General features: G+C 37.8%; 2 protein-coding genes across 4 annotated transcripts; one reads left to right on the forward strand and one right to left on the reverse strand.

Annotated features, from left to right (window-relative positions):
- Positions 1-8,311: 8,311 nt before the first annotated feature.
- creb1a (cAMP responsive element binding protein 1a) lies at positions 8,312-15,567 on the forward strand. 3 transcript variants are annotated; one of them, XM_087791391.1, is made up of 8 exons: positions 8,312-8,489; positions 9,517-9,610; positions 9,974-10,120; positions 10,212-10,312; positions 10,523-10,662; positions 10,743-10,925; positions 12,176-12,320; positions 14,529-15,567. In XM_087791391.1, the coding sequence occupies exons 2-8, from the start codon at positions 9,524-9,526 to the stop codon at positions 14,671-14,673; spliced, it is 948 nt and encodes a 315-aa protein (XP_087647517.1). In that variant the 5' UTR covers positions 8,312-8,489; positions 9,517-9,523; the 3' UTR covers positions 14,674-15,567. The 3 variants fall into 3 exon arrangements, with proteins under 3 accessions (XP_087647517.1, XP_087647519.1, XP_087647516.1); XM_087791393.1 differs by having other exon boundaries at positions 12,179-12,320; XM_087791390.1 differs by having other exon boundaries at positions 10,743-10,912; positions 12,154-12,320.
- Positions 15,470-18,287, reverse strand: mettl21a (methyltransferase 21A, HSPA lysine). Its single transcript, XM_087791396.1, has 3 exons — positions 18,003-18,287; positions 17,826-17,937; positions 15,470-16,424 (listed from the first exon to the last, which is right to left on the reverse strand). Exons 1-3 carry the CDS (start codon positions 18,147-18,149, stop codon positions 16,027-16,029), a joined length of 657 nt encoding a protein of 218 aa, XP_087647522.1. The 5' UTR covers positions 18,150-18,287; the 3' UTR covers positions 15,470-16,026.
- Between the last annotated feature and the right edge of the window lie 105 nt (positions 18,288-18,392).

The raw sequence follows: 18,392 nt of genomic DNA on the forward strand, positions 1-18,392 counted from the left end.
ACGGACAAGCAGTATGGAGGTATTTGTATGTTTTTAAGCGTGTTTTTTTGACGAGGATGAAGACGATGATAACCACATTAAAATGAACATATTTTCTTTTTGCTTATAACTCTAAAAAATGAACAGATTACTCTGAAAATAATCCCAACTAGTCGACATGAGGATGAGTAGATGACATTTTATTGTGCATTAAAAACAGACCCATCTAAATAATAATTACCGGTAAAGAAATAAACAAACATAATTGATTGTTAAACTCCAAATTTAGTTAATAGAGGACAAAAGGACATTGTGATTTATCATGATGTCGTTGTTTAATCCGATTATCAATGACAACAATTATGCAGCTACCTACAATAAGAGTTCAATAACATTAGATAGAAGTGTTTGGAAAAGGAGAACAAACACAGATCTTTTGGATGAATTCAGCCTCTAGTAATGCTAATACAATATCACAACATGACACGTTCTTGTTAAATCCATCATGTTTAAAAAACTGTGTAGCGTGCCCAGCATTACTTTATGGAGATCTTTTGGGGGGGATGGCATTGCAGTATGCACCACAAAAAAAAACCCTCCAGCCCAACAGCAGGTGCCAAGGATCTTCCCAACAGGTGCAAGGCATTTTTTATCAGTTCAACAAATAATTGTTTTTTTCTTGTCAGCAGAGAATTTGAACAAATTCTGACTCTCAATGTCAAGAACAAAATGCTCCGGATTTGCATAAAATGTGTGACTTTCCATGTCTCTGGGGTAACATAGTTTTTTAGATATTTTTTTTTTTTGCCGGCAGTTTGTGAAAGCACCTCGTAGGAATTTACAGTAAATATATTCCTCTCACAACCCACACAAAGCTGGCACGGCGCTCGCAGTGACAGCTGCAAAGATCACACACAATAGATGCATTATCAGAGGGAGACGGGGGAGGCAAGGTGAGAGAGAGTCTGCAGATTAGAGGGCGGCTATCTCTCTCGCTCATGGCTCTCTGAAACCCAGGAGGCACTTCGGCATCAGTCGCCACGGCTCAAATACAAGAAGGCCAATCGTCACCGCTATCTCTCGCCGCTTCTTGGTTGCTTCAGTGAAAATTTACAACCCCTGGTGCAGCTCGGCGTCTCTCTGACCCCCACTGCTTCTGCTCGTAAGGCCTTGACTGGGTCAGAGGTTATTGTATCTTCCCCACCCACCTCTCCAATGATTCCAGGGGCTTTTGTGTGTGATGCGGGAGTCTGAGAGACCGGTAGCCATGGCAACCTTTGAACCTGGATGCAAGGAGATGATTCTATGTTTTGAGTGACGGTCTTTATCGGTTTCTCATTTGAAAGGCTGGATGCGAGCTCAGCGTACCTGATCACAGACACGCTCTTGACTTATGCTGCGTCACAACAACTTTTACAACGACATCTTTTGACCACCGAAAGACGGTACATTGGCCGACAAAGGCATCATTATCTTCCTCCAGATGATCTTAATTACTCTAACTATTCTTTTACAGGTGGTCAAGGCTTTAAAAAAAAAAACATTTGAAGTCTGAAAGATTATTTTAAAGAGGAAATGTGTTGACCAAACAACAGAAATGTACAAGACAAGACACTTCCGACGACATTTAGGATCCACTAAAGATTTCTAAGAGAGAACGATTCCTAGTTTATGACTTCCAATAGCTGTGATCGGCACATCCAACCGCCTTTAACAACAAGTTGAGGGTCCTGAGGGAGCACACTCAGCATCTGATTAACCTGGCGCGCCAGATGCTTCCTCACACCACCATCTGGGCAGTTGTCTCTGCTAATGGTTACCTGGCAGGTAATTGGATGACTCATCTATAAATCACGCCTTCTAACATGATAAACAAATGACTTGAACTTTATTTTTTTTATTTTTTTTCTTACGTAATCAAGTTTGTTCTTTTAATATTGTGTCTTTTGGATGCTGTAGTCTCTTCGTTGGAAGCTGAAGGTAAATATTTCCCCTTGTTTTGTATCCCTTTGTATACACAAACAATGTTTTTTGTTTTAAAATGTCCAATTGTCTCCTTTAATTAAGTGTTTTTTGGTGTTTCAAATATTGTTTTCACCTCTATTTATTTTTTCCTTTTTTTACATCTGAGTTGTTTGACAAATTCTCTATATAAATAAGATAAGTTCCTATATCCACTCACTGTTGAATGCACCCATAAACTACATTGAAGTTATATAAAATATGCATGATTGAGGCCTTGTTTCCTTACATCAAAATGCAACATTTTCTAGCTATTTTCTCTCTTAAGCAACAGAAAAATGTAATACAAAGTGACTGACTTTGGGATTTCCAGATAAAAGTGTTAAACCAAAACCAAGCCAAAATCAATGAGAAAATGTATTTGGCTAGCCACTAAATCTACCACAAGATCATTTAAACGTTGAATATTAAAAAAAGGTTTTGTATGTGCTAACCTTGTGTTATTTATATTTGTGTTATTGATATTTCTGTCAGAAGAAGGGAAAATGGAGGCTGCAGTGAGCAGCATGAGAACGGGTTTGCTTGAGAGAAAATACCTTCCAGCAGGAGAATGTAGAGCAGGGCGGAGGGAGGAGCTGGCACCTTGACGGATTGATTGAAATCGGCCAATACACGGTGTAGCCTGCAGTCTAGATTAGCGGCAGGTCTGGGTCAGCACAATCTCTCCCTGTGTTAGATAACTTTGTTGCCTTCAGCTGCATCTCAGCGCCACAATGTGACACAGTAGATTGCAGGGGGGAAAACTTCGCCATTCGAGCAGCACCTTCCGTGTAGCCGAGACAAGCCTGTTGGGGACCAGTTGCCATGGCAACCCTTCACATATATACGCACTTCAGGTGATGAATGCAACAATTGACCCGTGCAAGGTCATCGGTATTTAAAGCAAAGCGAAACCTCTTCTGTTTTAGAATCTGGCATGAAGATGATTTCAAACACTGTTTATTAAATATAAAAATGTGTTGTGTTATGCATCCAACATTAATTTATTTTAATATTTTAACTTTTTATGATTTTGTTTCGTACTGATTTAAAAACCCAGATGGACGAGCGACCTGTGTGTTTCCCATGTGTAGATGTGCAAATGGAACAATAAATTATAAATTAATTTATTCCACAAGGTTTATTCAAACGGTGAAGAGAATAGAGTTTAAACGGGTGGACGTCGTTGTTGCTGCGACACAAATATACTAATTTAACACTTTAATCCAAGCAAGTAGAGAAAAGAGCAAAATCTAAACACGTGTGCCTCTTTATCTTGGATCGAGCCAGAGTGTCGGAATAAGTGAGATATTTTCTGCTGCACGTCATCATAGATGCTCGGAGTGAAGATGATGTTAGTGTCAAAGTATGGACGAGCTAACATGCTAGCGTGGAAGTTTCATGTGTTAAAATTGAGCATTAGAAAAGCCTTCTCCACCCTATTGTATACTTATTTATGGGTACTGATTATTTATTTATACTGACGAAAAAATGAAATAGAAAACTGTCATAATTCACATAGAATATTTCTATAATTGCCTTAATGCCTTAAAGTGCTAGTTACATGTTTGTCACTATTGATGTGCCCACAGTTCATGTACTAATAACACATTGTATGATGGTCATTTAATGTCAATTAATTAGCATTCATTCATTTAGAAAAAAAACACATCAAATCATGACTTCCTCTCGTTTATCTTTTTCCAAAAAGTAACGGTAATTTAGGCAAAACGTTCTGCAAATGAGCAGGACAACTGAGGTAAATAGGAGACAGACCTGGGCAGGCCTGGGCCATGTACTTAGATACCTGGAAAATTGGTAAAAAGAGGTTGAAGACAAATGTCATCACAGTACAATGATCCAACCGTGATCCGAACGATACAGTAGATCCTGTTGACTGTTGTGCACAAATGAAAGATCTCAAGTCACGCGCCGCGGTGCCATTTTGAATTATGACCATTCAATTCAGATTCTGCCACTTAATTCTACGAGCTATGCTCAGATGCAAGTAGTGCTGGGTATCGTACATCGGTTCTTCTTTGGCAACAAAATGCTTCGGTAGTATCAAGTGTCGAAACATCGTCTTTTGATGCCAAGTCTAAGTACCCACGCGCGATCAAAACTTGACATTGACTGGATTTTTCTGAAGAAAAACTGATAAGAATCAAAGGCAGTGAACATCAGATTAATTTACTTGTCAGCCACTGTTTTTTAAGGTGAAAATATTACTCAAGATTTGTACTATGTGTAATTTAATTTACTTTTTGTTAGAATTGATTTCATGAAATTGGTATAAAACAAAGGTGTTGTTCAGGGGCCGGTATCGAAGTGAAAGTATCGGTATCAGTATCGGACATGTTGGATCAAGACCCAGCTCTAGTTGCAAGAGCACAGTTTGCTTTGGATTCACATGAGGGTCTAACGCACTAGTTGTAAATGATTTGGATGTAAATCTCCTCACTGATAAATATTTATCACACGCTCTTCAATATGAATAGAAAGTCACATGCTTATTTGTTGCATCGTATTGTTCAGAGGTTGTTTTTTTCTTTTACGATAAAGGACACGATTGAGGTCAGTATTGAATATGTTGCTCCAGGACCGAGCAGGAGAAGACAGGTGTGCTCAGAACCTGTGTGTGTGTGTGTGTGTGTGTGTGTGTGTGTGTTTGTGTGTGTTAAGAGGCATCTGCACTGACCTCGTACATTGAGATCCTGGTCATAAATTGGTCTGAAGTCTCATTTTCCCCCGCAAGATTCTGACCAGCTGCTACCACTTAAAACCCATTTCCACAAGTCCGGATGACAGAGTTAATGAGTCGGTTTTATGGCTTAAGCCAACGAGCAAGGAGAGGCAAACGTGAATTGTGAAAAGCCGTAAATAGTAGATAATAGGAGATGCCAAAGCTTTTCTGCTGTCCTGATTACACACACTAGAGGCCGTGGTGTTGCCATTAAATCTGTATTCAGTGAAGCTCTTTATCAGACTTAAGTAGAGACTAGTAGTTTTCTGAAATACAAAAACAATCTCGGTGAGAGTAAATGTTGCGGTAGTTTACTGCCACCTTGTGTAGAAATAGCGGTCGTGCACTTTCAAAAAGAACGTTCCCAATTTTTAAAGAGATATTTAAATTCATTTTTCCTTTTTTTTGCCAGATTTTTTTAGGCAATCGAATTCCATCACCCCTAAAGATTTTTTTTTTCTTAAAAAAAAAAAAATACAGCAGCAGCTCTGTGGCCTCAAAAAATGGTTCAATCCACTTCCTTGCACTCACACACGGAGCAATGCATTAAATTATGGGCTTGGTTTTATTTCATTAATGTTTGTAAATATACAATGGGTGGTTTACAAACAGACAATGGTTGTGAGATGTTCTTATAGAAATATATCAGTGGCATTAGACTTTGAATGGTTGAAATAAACATTTCAAATGTTGTAATGTTGAATTGAAATGTTGAATTCAAAAACGTAACAAGAGGCACAGAAAATTAATTCCTTTTTGTTTTAATTGAATTAAATAATTTGTACATGAAAGGTTGATTTTATTGAATTTGGATTTGTTTATTGATTTTTGAATAACTGAATTCAAAAGTATTAATATTCTTATTCCAATAATTCAAAAATAAACTTTCTGAGTTCAATATTTAAAAAAATAAATAATGTCCAATGTTTTCCAAACAATTCAATTATTGTTTTTTTTATTATTTAATTAAAAATCACAAAAAAAAAATCACAATTAAATGCTTAAAAAAAAGATCCAACATTTCAAAAATGCCACATGTTTAATTCCGTAAGTCAATATTCTGATGGCATTGATCTACTTCCATACATTCTCGCAAAATCTGGAAATGCATCTTACTCTCCCTCTGTGTTTGATGATCTACTGAGTCCTTCAAGAAACATCTTATGACACTTTTATTAGTGCAGGCTTTTCCTCGATTTTCTGGGAGTCCTGTGTTTGTCTTATGAGTCTTGATCTTTTAAAGTATATATTTTAACTGTTTATTGTTGTTGATTGTTAAAGCGCTTTTTGACCCTGGTCTAGAAAGGCGCTTTACAAATAACCTAATTTACTTGACATTTTAAAACCCATTTGTGATTCAAATAACAGCCACTAGGTGGCGGTGCGTTTTAAGCATTGACCGTCTAGACAACAACATGACTACACAATTTGATTCTGTTAAACTGGCTCTTTTCTATGGAACCCTTGAAATGAGAAGGTGAAATAAAGAAATGAGGGGCCCAAGCATACTGGCCACGAAATACTAAACCCTGGTCACAAGAAACTCATTTGTGACATTGAAATACTAATTTGTGGCTACAAAATACCTATTTATAACATTGTTTCATTTATCTATTATTATTATGTATCACTAGCCTGGATTTCTCAATCGTTGTAGTACAAATGACTTATGGTCATTTTTACCTGTTAATTTAGGGATTTTTGCTCTCTGGAATCTGATTCTCTGGACTCCTTCTCTTGTCTAGTAAATGCTTTTTCTTCTGTTACACTATAAACGTATCTAAATTATTGCACTTCATTTTATTTAATTTACATGTATTCCATTCTTATTATACTGTAGTGTCATGACCTTGAAAAAAAGAAAACCATGCGTTGTATTTACAACACTTGAAATCTAAAGATGTATCCATTTGACATACAACACACTAGATATTTTCCTGGTATATAAAATAAAATTGAAAATCAAATAACTTTAATAATTGTACAGTTGCTTAAAAGAGATGGAATTATGGAAAGATCACTTATTTAATATGTATTAAATGTAGTATTAATTCCATTGCAATCTTCTGTACCCCTTTGTTTTGCCTTAGAATTGACAAAAAGGAGCTGTAATACATTAATTTCTTCAAAAATACATATTTGAATTTTCATTAGGTTATCGCCCTCTATACACACTTTTCCCTTGACCTGTAAACTTATGTCAACTACATTAAAAGTAAACAAAACATTCATTCAAATAAAAGGGTAAACTAATAATACATGATTTGTCTGAACAACATATAATTCAAATGGAATGTATGTTTTCATTACCAGGTGCAACACAGCGCTACTCCAACACCGTGCGGCTGAACGAGGACGCGCACCATTGATCTCTTCCCATCTAACCTCACGCACTCTCCCTGCCTCGCCATGTGGCCTCGGTGTGACGTAACTCGCGAGGGACGAGGGCGAGTGAGCGTCGAGCGAGGGAAACTCAACTTGATGTTTGAAATCAAGCCCGCGAGTGTCCGCCCCCCCGCCCCCCCGCCTGTCATAGATTCGGCCCCGCCCCCGAAGCTGACGGATCTCTCCCGCCTGAATCCAGTCGTTGAACGAATCGAACGCACCCAAACACTCTTGCGAAAACCCCGATGTTCGTCCATTCACAAAATTTGGGGCGTAAAAGAAAAACCGGAAACCACTTATGATTTGAATTTATAGATGATACAGTCTATTTTTAAAAATGTATTATTGTTTTTATTGTTATTAACTATTATAATTATTACTTATTCTTCACAATTTATTTGATTGCGTTAAAAAAAACAGTGATGAATATTTGTACATAGATATGCACAATATTACGATACTTATACCTGCAAAATGCAATATATTTGTAATAAAAACGCTTTGTTCTTTCCGCCTGCTGAACACGCATTTGTACACATAAAGAATAATAATATAATATAATAATATAAAATAAAATAAATATATTAAAACATTTTTATTTTTTTCAGGCTTTTCCTTGATTTTTTGGAACTCCTCTGTTTTTCTCGGTGTTATCTTGACCTTTTAAGTATATATTTTATTGAGCATTGTTTTGATTGTTTAAGCGCTTTGTGACCCTGGTCTGGAAAAGCGCTCTATAAATATAATTTACTTACTTACTTACAAAAACACATATGTATGTTTACACTTGTAAAAATGTGTGTGCATATGTACATTAATACAATATATACACACATAAATACAAAATGACTTGATAAAATAAGATACATTAATCTTGTTTTATTTTATTATTAGTTTTCATTTTTATTAATTATTTATGGATACAGTTATTTATAGTTTTTCGTTTTCAAAAAAGAAATACGTTTTAAAAAGTGAAAATGTCGTATACATTTAAAAAACAGCGTAATCCAACGGTTACTCCATTTGGAATTTGAACCAATCGTTTAACGCTTTCCAGACCTGTGGGGTCGCATTGGCAGGAAAAAGAAGAAAAAAAAGGGTCTCCTTCGTCGTTAACATTCGTGTATAGTCGTTCCTTCGGTAACCTTCGCGCGACTTCGCCTCCTCGGCAACCTTCGGATACTTCCGGCCTCTATCGCGTCCACTCGTCTCCTGCCAATCGAGCTGATTTTTCCCTCTGTCGTCGTTGCCCTCGTCCTCCTCTCCGTGTTGTTGTTCTCGGTGACGCGACGGAGGTGTAGCCTGACGCGGTCTCTTACGTGTCGGTCTGAATAAAAGTGGAGCTCCGTAGACCCGGGAGTGACGAAGCGAGTCTGTGTTGGTAAGAGGATCCGCATCCGATGTTTGCTAAACAGCTAGAGACATTAGTTGTGGCGTATAACAGCACAAAGCCAACAAAGAGATCATGGCGGCGGGCTTGCACAGGCTCAGAAAATGAGTCAGTCTCTGCAATGCTCGGCATTAGACACTTTTGTACGAACACGGGGGTGGACTCCGATATTTTAACTATGTTGTTGCATTTGAAAGAATACGTTTAGACAGTGAACTTGTTATTTTTTTCTCTACTTTTCAAGACAAGTTAAGACAACATCATCGCCAGTGAAAGTAGTGGAGGAAAAAAAAAACGGTCGAACATGCAGACATTTCCCTCCTTAAATTTTCAGAGCCCGCTGTCTGCTATTCTGTATTATATCACAATAACCACGCCATATTTCTAAGGGCGTAATGCAAATGAATATTGTAAGATACTGCCTGTTGGTGTAAAATGTCCCCCGAAAAAAATATATTACATTAAAGTATCCGTTGCTAAACGCCGCTAGCATGTTAGCATGCTAAATAAAGCAGTGTGCGTAAATACAGTCGCCGTTAGCTACATGCTAACTACGCTTGCCATGAAGTTTTTTTCTGAGCCGGACAATTCGATAGGTATTGTCCGCAATATATTTTTGTGAGGGTAATAAAATGTGATTTTTCCCATTTTATTTTTATTTTAACCATGCATGTTAAACTTAGCCGCCACACCCAAGTTTTGGAAAAGCCCGCACACTTTTGGGATGCTTTGCTTGTACGATCATGTAAACCGTGCTCACCTTTTTAGTTTTTGCTTCAACCGATTTTTGGAAGCGTTTTTGTATTTTTGTTGTGGTGACCGAATTATATCCTGCCTGATGCAAAACGATGGAAGTAAGATCGGCAAGCATGTCATTCAAACTTGTTTACTTGGAAATCAAAACTCTTGTTATGGTAGGCATACTTTTACAAGTTAAAAGTAAATAAACCAGCGTGTAGTCGCAGTTTCCCTTTGAAATCATGCTTGAATCACACTTATACGGAGTCTTTTTGTGTAGATTTTAAATGACCATGGAGGCTTGTGCAGAGACACGCCAAAGTGGTGAAGTGGCTGTTTCGGAATCCGAGGTCCAGCAGATCACCTTGACCCAGGTAACTGGTGTTCCTTGTTTTCTGTTATGAAGTATGGCTGTCGTTTCGTGATGCTGGTACTCGTGAAACAAGTAACAAAAGCAGGGGACATCAACATGTTTCCCTTGAAGCCCGTTTTTGGTCCGTGAGGGAGGTTGAATGGTTATTTGATTTTATGTTTATGATCCGCTGAAATCAATATCCCATCATGTGAGCCATGGATTCATTTCATCCATCATTCACAATACATTGTTAAGCAACGTGTGTTTACTTGTACGTACGTTTTCACCTGGACATGGCTCTTTAGGCTACTTGTAGCTTATGGTATATAAGAAAAAGGTTGATAACTGTTGACCATGGTTGTGTTCTTTCCCTTCATTATAGGCATCAATAGCAACCAGTCAGATGTCCTCCAGCAGTCCAACATTCGCACTCGTGCAGCTAGCAAACGGCCAAACAGTCCAAGTGCACGGAGTTATTCAATCGGCTCAACCTTCAGTCATCCAGTCACCACAAGTCCAGACAGTACAGGTGAGGATCCATAAAGACCAGTTTCATCAAATCATGCTTTAGTACACATTTTAATGCAACATTTGTGTGGCTTTTTTGGGTTTGATTGCAGATTTCAACTGTTGGTGAAAGTGAAGACTCCCAGGAGTCTGTCGACAGTGTCACAGATTCTCAAAAAAGGAGAGAGATTCTATCCAGACGACCGTCTTACAGGTGTGTAAAGTGTCCAATAAAGTTTTATAGTATAATATTTTGAAAGTAAAGTAAGATGAATAGTTTTAACTGGCAATGCTGGCAGACGCCAATCGTTTTGGCTCATTGTAAGATAATGCCCATATGTTTTAAGAGACGACAATGGAAATGACATTTGCATTCAAAACCGTTTAACAAAAATGATTCACAAAATAACTTCTTGCCCTGCAGAAAAATCCTGAACGACTTGTCATCAGACGCTCCCGCAGTCCCTCGTATTGAGGAAGAGAAATCTGAGGACGACTCCACCCCTGCCATCACCACAGTCACCATGCCCACTCCAATCTATCAGACCAGCAGCGGCCAGTATAGTACGTATTTGCTTTTTACTGGACCTACTACAGTTTTGTTTTTCATGAAAACGCTAACTCCATAATCACAATTCTTGTAGTCGCCATTACCCAGGGAGGTGCTATCCAACTGGCCAACAACGGCACAGACGGCGTGCAAGGCCTGCAAACACTGACCATGGCTAATGCTGCCGGAGCCCAACAGGGCACCACTCTCCTGCAGTATGCCCAGACCAGCGACGGCCAGCAGATCCTGGTGCCAAGCAATCAGGTGGTCGTGCAAGGTAAGCAACATTTCATTTTTTTCATATATTGAACACAAGACTAGTCAAATGATGAATAAGTAAGTCATTTATACTTATAGAGCGCTTTTCCAGACCAGGGTCTAGTAGTAAGTAGAACTAACTCAATTAGGAGAACATCATTTTTAGATTGGCTGTAAATTGCAGGATCACATTTGAATACTGTATCTTCGCACACATGAACAAAGCCTGACACCACGGCTGGTTGAACATACTAACACAGTACGCCAGTAGCCATCAAGGTTAACAGTCCATTGAGAATTCGTTTTTTGGGCTTTTTTATTTCTCATTTCAATATGCTGTTTCTTGTCTTGAGTAATTTCATGAAAAGTTTTCCGTAGCCATATAGATGTTTAATATGTTTATTTCAAAGTTATTTAAAATACAGTAATTATATTAGGCACAGATTGCAATTTTCACGAGTGTGAAATACCAAAACCTGACCTGCCAAACATTTTTTAAGAACGGCCAACATGCATCTTGTTTTATTGGACATCAGTATATTTTTCTTAATAACACAAAGTAAGCAATGTTTTGAATACAACGTTTATACACAATATAATTGTGTAACAATTTACAGGAATAACTAAACACTACAATCACAAATCAGAGTTATGCAGCCGCTTCGGGGCATGTTAACATATTGATCTAAAAATGACCAGAAGCTTACAAAATAAAAGCTGTAAAAGTGAACAATTTGTTAAAATTATACAATTGCACATGTAATTATGTTGACGGGTAAGTTGTTCTCAACACTTATTGACCCAATTTCAAGGTTTCTGAAATCTTGTATTTTCAATTACCTAAAGGCTCCGGCTGTCAAATATCTGGGTTACCAGATTTCACTATTGGGTCCAAAGATATTTATGATTTAAATTGCAGAGCAGGTTTCTTTACATACATGTATGTACAGCATGAATTAACAGTAATATAAATACACCTTTCCTATCACTGTAATCAACATATTTGTAATAAGAAGTAACGTTAATGCTCTCATACTCAAAGCTAATCATCTATTTCAGATCTGTCAACCCTATATTCAGGTAACGTAGGATTATTCATGACCAATGTTATTTACTGCCACAAACCATGTAAAACAAGCATGTCGTTTACTAAGTCTGCAAAGGATTGCATGTTTTTTACGTTTAAAATGATTTGATATAAATTTAATTCTCAACATTCTTCATCGGCAAAATGTGGATGATTATAGTTGTACTTCTCTGCTGCCCCAGGAGACGTCCAGGCTTACCAGATCCGCACCGCAACGACAAGCTCCATCACTCCTGGTGTTGTTATGGCAACATCACCTGCAATTGGAACAGGAACTGGCACGGAGGAGGTCACACGCAAGAGAGAGGTTCGCCTGATGAAAAATAGGTATGTGGAGGCTCAGTCTCGCCGCTTCAAATGTGGTTCTCACTGTGTGCGACAAGTGGCTATCTTGATGGAACAAAATGAACATTGTGGGTTTACATATGCGTTTGTGTTCCTGTGCCTTCAATTACATTTGGCATTTAAATGTCAATATTTTTTAAATTTACAACTACATCTTTTAAAACCTTTTTTAACGATTAACACAAACAGAAAGTGGAAAAAAATATCCAAGTTTACAACACTAGTTCTACACAACAAATGCAGGAAATGCTTGAGATGCTGTGTGTAAGATAAGAATCGGATGCTTAGATTGTCTCCCATTTCAGTCAAGAGCCATATTCGTCACAATACAAAACATATTTTCATTGAAACTCAAGTTCAAACGGTCAGTAATGCATAACAGATAATTGACACCTTAAAGTTCTGCTATTCTAAAGACCATGAAACACAACAATTGTACAAAATGTGCAATTCTAGAAGCAGGAGTTTTACCGGCATTAGTCGGGGGCACACATGAATAGATTGACTCACAAGGTTGGAAAATTTGGAGCTGGTCCACACTCCCAGTCTTCTCCTTGTAGTGTGTGAGAGCAGGGTGCTCGTATTTCTGTGATGGCGATCTATTCCCTCTCCTCAACAGAGTAGGGATGTTCCGTTCCTTAGTATCGATATCGGCTGCAGATCCTGCTATTTTTGGAAGATGAGATGAGATCACTGGAGTGCATGTTGAAAGCGTGACTAGAGTTGGCTCGTGAATGAAGGAACTTCTGCTGTTCTTATGCACTTGTTCAGAATGGTTATGGCCTATAGTAACTAATGTTGTTTAAAAAAAAAAGAGGAGAAAGTTGCTAATTGTTAAGCACCATTAAAAGCACTACACTTCCTAAAACCATGTAAAAAACAATACTGTAGGCCAGGCATTTCCATGGCCCTCTAGTAGTTTTCATTAATATAAGTAGTATTCAACCAGGTGATAGAATATACCTTTTAAAATAAAAAAGTGTCTTATAGTTGCAATGAAACAAGCCTTGTATGAAAAGCTCCCATGTGTTTTAAATAGTGAAGCTGCTTTGTGTTGATGCTATTTTTAAATACTGAAAATATTTTGCCTTTCCGTTTGAACTTTGCATGAAACTGGATGAAGGTATTGTCTTTTTCAACTTCTGAGCATTGCTATCTACATCCAGCCGCTCGTTCATTTTCACTATATGTGCGGCCCTAAAAAGTTTGGACAATCCTGCTTAGGGCCGAAGTCTTCTGCTGCTTAAACCCAGCTGAAATATTATGTTGGATGTGAAGAGAAATAGTTTCTCTGTGAATTCAACCAACAAGCTTTTCTTCATTTATTTTTCAAAGGTTAAGACTCACTTAGCCCTGGCGGCTCCACAAGAATTTTTCGAGGTGTTTAAATCTCAACAAAGTGTTGTCAAAACACGTTTCAGTTTAACTGCTTGTGTTCTGCACAACTCAAGTTCCAGAACTTTTAAAGAGGGGGGAAAAAGAGCAACTTGTTTTTTAAATTATTGTAAATTGAGTTATAAGATAAAAAACACTAGTTCTTTTTTTTTTAACTTCTTTTGCATTGTTTAACAACGATATTTCCATATGTTCATGTTTTTATTTAAAGCAAATGTTATGGTATCTGTGGGAATAATAATAATAATAATTAATAATTATAATAATAAATCAGATCACTTCAGGGGCTGAAAAATCTGGTCATCTGTCAGAGTGACAGCAGGCATCTTTGTGCCGATTTACTTTCAGACTCTTGTCTAACTTTATCTTCACTAAAAACTGAATACTGTACTGAAAGATGGCTGTCATATGATTAGGACACATCGATGTGTCCCTCAACTCTTATGGGTACTCTGGCCAAATCCAGCTCACCAAGTCATTTAATGTGGCCCAGTGGATGGTTTGCTCGATTTAGTTCCATGTTGATATGATACCAGTGATTAGGCTTAGATTAGAAGCAGATATTATGATGTCAATGATTTTACAGAGAAACCCAATAAGACAGTTTGGTAAATGTAAAAATAGTTGGCCTGTGATCAAGATAGCAAAAGTAGTTTGTTTCAATGAGTTTGATACCGCTGCTGTGGGGTTAAAGTTGTCTGCTCGTCTTGAGTGATTCCTCTGCAAAACCTTTATTTCCACTTTAATCTACAAATGATTCATCCAGAACTAACCAGCATCTTCCCGCGGCTTTAGGGAAGCAGCCCGAGAGTGTCGTCGGAAGAAGAAAGAGTACGTCAAGTGTTTGGAGAACCGCGTGGCCGTGTTGGAGAACCAGAACAAAACCCTCATCGAGGAACTTAAAGCCCTCAAAGACTTGTACTGCCACAAATCTGAGTAGAGAACGGCCGCCCGCCGACTCCGCCTCCCCCCATGTATAGAGACTCGGCGCAGAGCCATGCATCTGGAGGCCACTTTCCCTTTTCTACTCTTCTGCTTCCTTTTTAAAATAAACTGCTGACAACTACTCAAGTGATGCATCACGGAAAAGAAAAATCAACCAACAAAACCTGTTTTCGTAAGAGTCTGCTTTCACGGCAATTCGCACAACGATGAGGAAACGGAAGAGCTGGACCCTGCAGGGTCTGGAAAGTGATGGAGCTTCACAGTCACGATGTTGGGCGACACCAAAGGGAAGCATTCCAGTCTACGGTGCTTGGACTCACCTGGCCACGTCACCACCACACAGACTTTTTACATATTGGCACACATGCCGAGAAATTATTGTATGTGTTCATTGTAACTTTTATGTTACTGTGTTACTTTCTTCGCTTGCAAAACATAGTGAGCTGCATCACCGTTTTATCTATGAGGTGTATTTTTTTGTTTTCGGTGTTATCTGCTCGTGTAATGCTATTGACTTTTTTTTTTTTTTTTTTACTGCATTACTTTGCCTTGTACATGAACAAATATAATAATGCTGGATTGTAACAGGTTTGTTTATCGCAGCTTTAAAACATACAGTGGTGATGTGTCATGGAATTTGGGATATTACATTTTTTAACAACTTTTTAAATTGAAAACACGAGGATGTGTTTTGCGTATTTCTTTTTCTGCCACAATATCCCTGTTTTAAAATGAGAAACATTTCTATAAATGGCTTAAACCTTTGCTCCCAAATGATTAGGTCGATTGAGTTTTTTTTTTTTTTTTTAAATCTGCGTTTATTTCAAGTTATGCATTTTTTAATTTGACGTGAAATGAGCCCAAGATGAGAAATAAATGTCAACCAATATTTGGAGTTACTAGTCATGGATATTAGTCTTTGGGAATTTTTATTAAAAATGTGCTGCATCATCTTTAATCATCTGCAGTCCCTCGCCAAATTTGTTTACAGATGTCAAGTGCAATTTCTTTGCAAAAACAATCCTGTATTTAAAGCATGGGTGGGAATAAGAAACAGGAACTCGGAACATTATATTTCTGTTAAATCTTTATTGAAACAACTTTTAACATCCTCATACAAAGTGGATTATTTTGGAATTGCCATACTGTGTTAGGTATTATGTATAGTCTTGAAATAGTATGCATTTTTTTTTTTTTTCAATGTTGCGTTAAATTTTCTATTGAGTTTAAAAAAAAAATGCCAGCACCAATCTGTGTATTAAAAAATGTTAGAGCTATGGAATCTTGGCAGCTGTTAATAAACGTGTTTCTTGTAAAAAAAAAAAAAAAAGAAAAGAAAAAAGATTTGTTACAAATCCTTTGGTGGTCGCAATTTCCTCGCTTGATAAATCCGAATGTCTCGCTCTGCATCATAGTGGACCTCCTCTACAGAAAATTGGTCTTGGAGTTTCTTCAGAAAGTTGGTGTCTCGTTCGTAGCGGATCTTACAGGCCAATAAGACCAAGGTGTTGTCAGAACACAGATGGTTTATCGTTTGCAGCAGTTGAGCAAAAGTGTCTTCCAGATAGATGATGTCAGCGCCGAGCACTAGATCGAATCCTCCGGCTGGGTAAGAGTCCAGACTCTCTCCCCAGGACAGTTCGGACACAACCGCTGATCCCTCCAAGTCAGAGGGAAGGTTTGCTTTAACGTTAAAGGACAATAAATCCAAGACTTGTTTCCTGTCAGTGATGGTAACCCTGCCACCTAGAAGGAGAGCACAACGTCCTTTATAGGTTCCTGCTTGTCTCAAAAATTCTGTCCATGTATCAGACACGGAAATTGAAAAAATTGTTAGTATTGGACTTGAAAGAAACACCAATGAGGATAATTCTCACAAATACTATATTCAAAAACCTGGTTTAACAGAATGATTTGAAGGAACAAAAAAAATGAAGCACGTCTGGACAGAAATGATGGTACCAATAGAACCGACTGATGCCAGTTGAACATGGACCAGCCAGTCACACTAGAAGACTGAGGGAGTCATAGGGGGTCTGGTTCTGCCTATTAAAATGATTTATTTCCTCACCAGTATTGCCAATTGTGGTTCACTGGTTTCTCTTATATACCTGTAGTTGTATATGAACTGTGAAGGGTCTTGATATCATTTTATTAGAATTGGAAAACCTTAATAATATTTAATGGGAAGAGGCAGCGAAGGAGAGTGTCGTCTCAGAAGATTACAAAGGAAATTACAGACACAATAGTACAAGACCATCTCCAAGCAGCTTGATCATGACAGTTGCAAATATTATTTAGGAATGCAAGATCCATCTTAGAGTTGCCAACCTCCTGGATGTGGCAACAGCAGGAGAATTGGTGACAAATCACAGCAACTGATAACACAAATAGTAACAAAAGATCCCAGAACACACACTTAAGACATCAAAGATGCACTTGTAGGTCAAGGTAGATTGTGTCGGATACCACCATCCAAGTTGTTTGAGTCAAAGTGGACTTTATGAGACGACCAAGGAAGACACCCTTGTTTCATAAGCAATGTCTCTAGAATAATTAATAATAATTGTATTTATTTATTATCAGATTAAAGTTATTTCTGTGACTTTTAGATTTAGATTTCCATTATTATTTATGGGTTTTGTTTTCATTAGGTAGCAACAATTCTGTCCAGGAATTAAGAAAATGTTTTTTTTATTATTGGGACTGTTGACGCACGGATTGTCATGTGAGCAACCACGAGGAACCAAGACTTCTCGTGGTCGTCATTTTTATAAAAATACATATCTATGTATATATAAAATATTAAAAGAAGGTATTCATTTTGAGTTTATTTCAAAGTTGACCTAATTACAAATATTGTATAGAAAAAGTTAAATATTCCCTAAATATTATTGCCTTAATTTAAGAAATAAAACTCACTCAGACATGCACAATACAGAAATAATTAACAAATGTTTAGATTCGTATTATAAATACAGATGTTAAACTTGTATTGTCATTTAAAGTGGTTGAAAACATCATCTTTTGTTTTCCCTCTACACAAAAACAAGTACACAAAAGATAATAGTATAAAACCAGAAGAGATTTAATACTAATACACGTTTTATTTGAATTTATTTCCAAGTGTTTTGACTGACTACTTACCCAACAACACTGCAACAATGCCGACCAGTCCAGTCCCAGCTCCCAGTTCAATGACCGTCTTCCCCTTCAGCTCCACCTGACCCAGCTCCAGGTACACGCACAGGACGACCGCCTGGAACAACGAACACGTTCAGCTCCACAATAATGTCACATTTTTACAGACAACGAAACACTCACCGCGTCCCAAACAACCGCAGCGACGCCATGAGTCTTCCAGTCCTGAGACACATGAAGGTCTCGGTCCACGAAATGAAAGTTTGTGCTGGAATTGTGGAGTTTGGCGAGTAAAGGCAGAGAGTTCTCCACGTATGGAACCAGAGCCATAATAATGGAACAAGGTACGTTTATCTTCGCTACAGTTTTTTTTTTTAGCTTTTCAAGATATTAAATCCAAACATCCATCATTCATTGTTATGTAGCAGAAAGTTGTTGTTGTGAATATAAGACACATCCACAATACAAGCGGTTGATCAGGGATTTAACTGAGGATGTGAATTTTGGCCAAAGAAAGGAGTAGCACCATCTAGCGGACTGGAGTGTCATGTCCCACTTAATCAACATTAAAAT

This window comes from Callionymus lyra, chromosome 5 (assembly GCF_982586985.1).
Source record: "Callionymus lyra chromosome 5, fCalLyr1.hap1.1, whole genome shotgun sequence".
Lineage (NCBI taxonomy): Eukaryota > Metazoa > Chordata > Actinopteri > Syngnathiformes > Callionymidae > Callionymus > Callionymus lyra.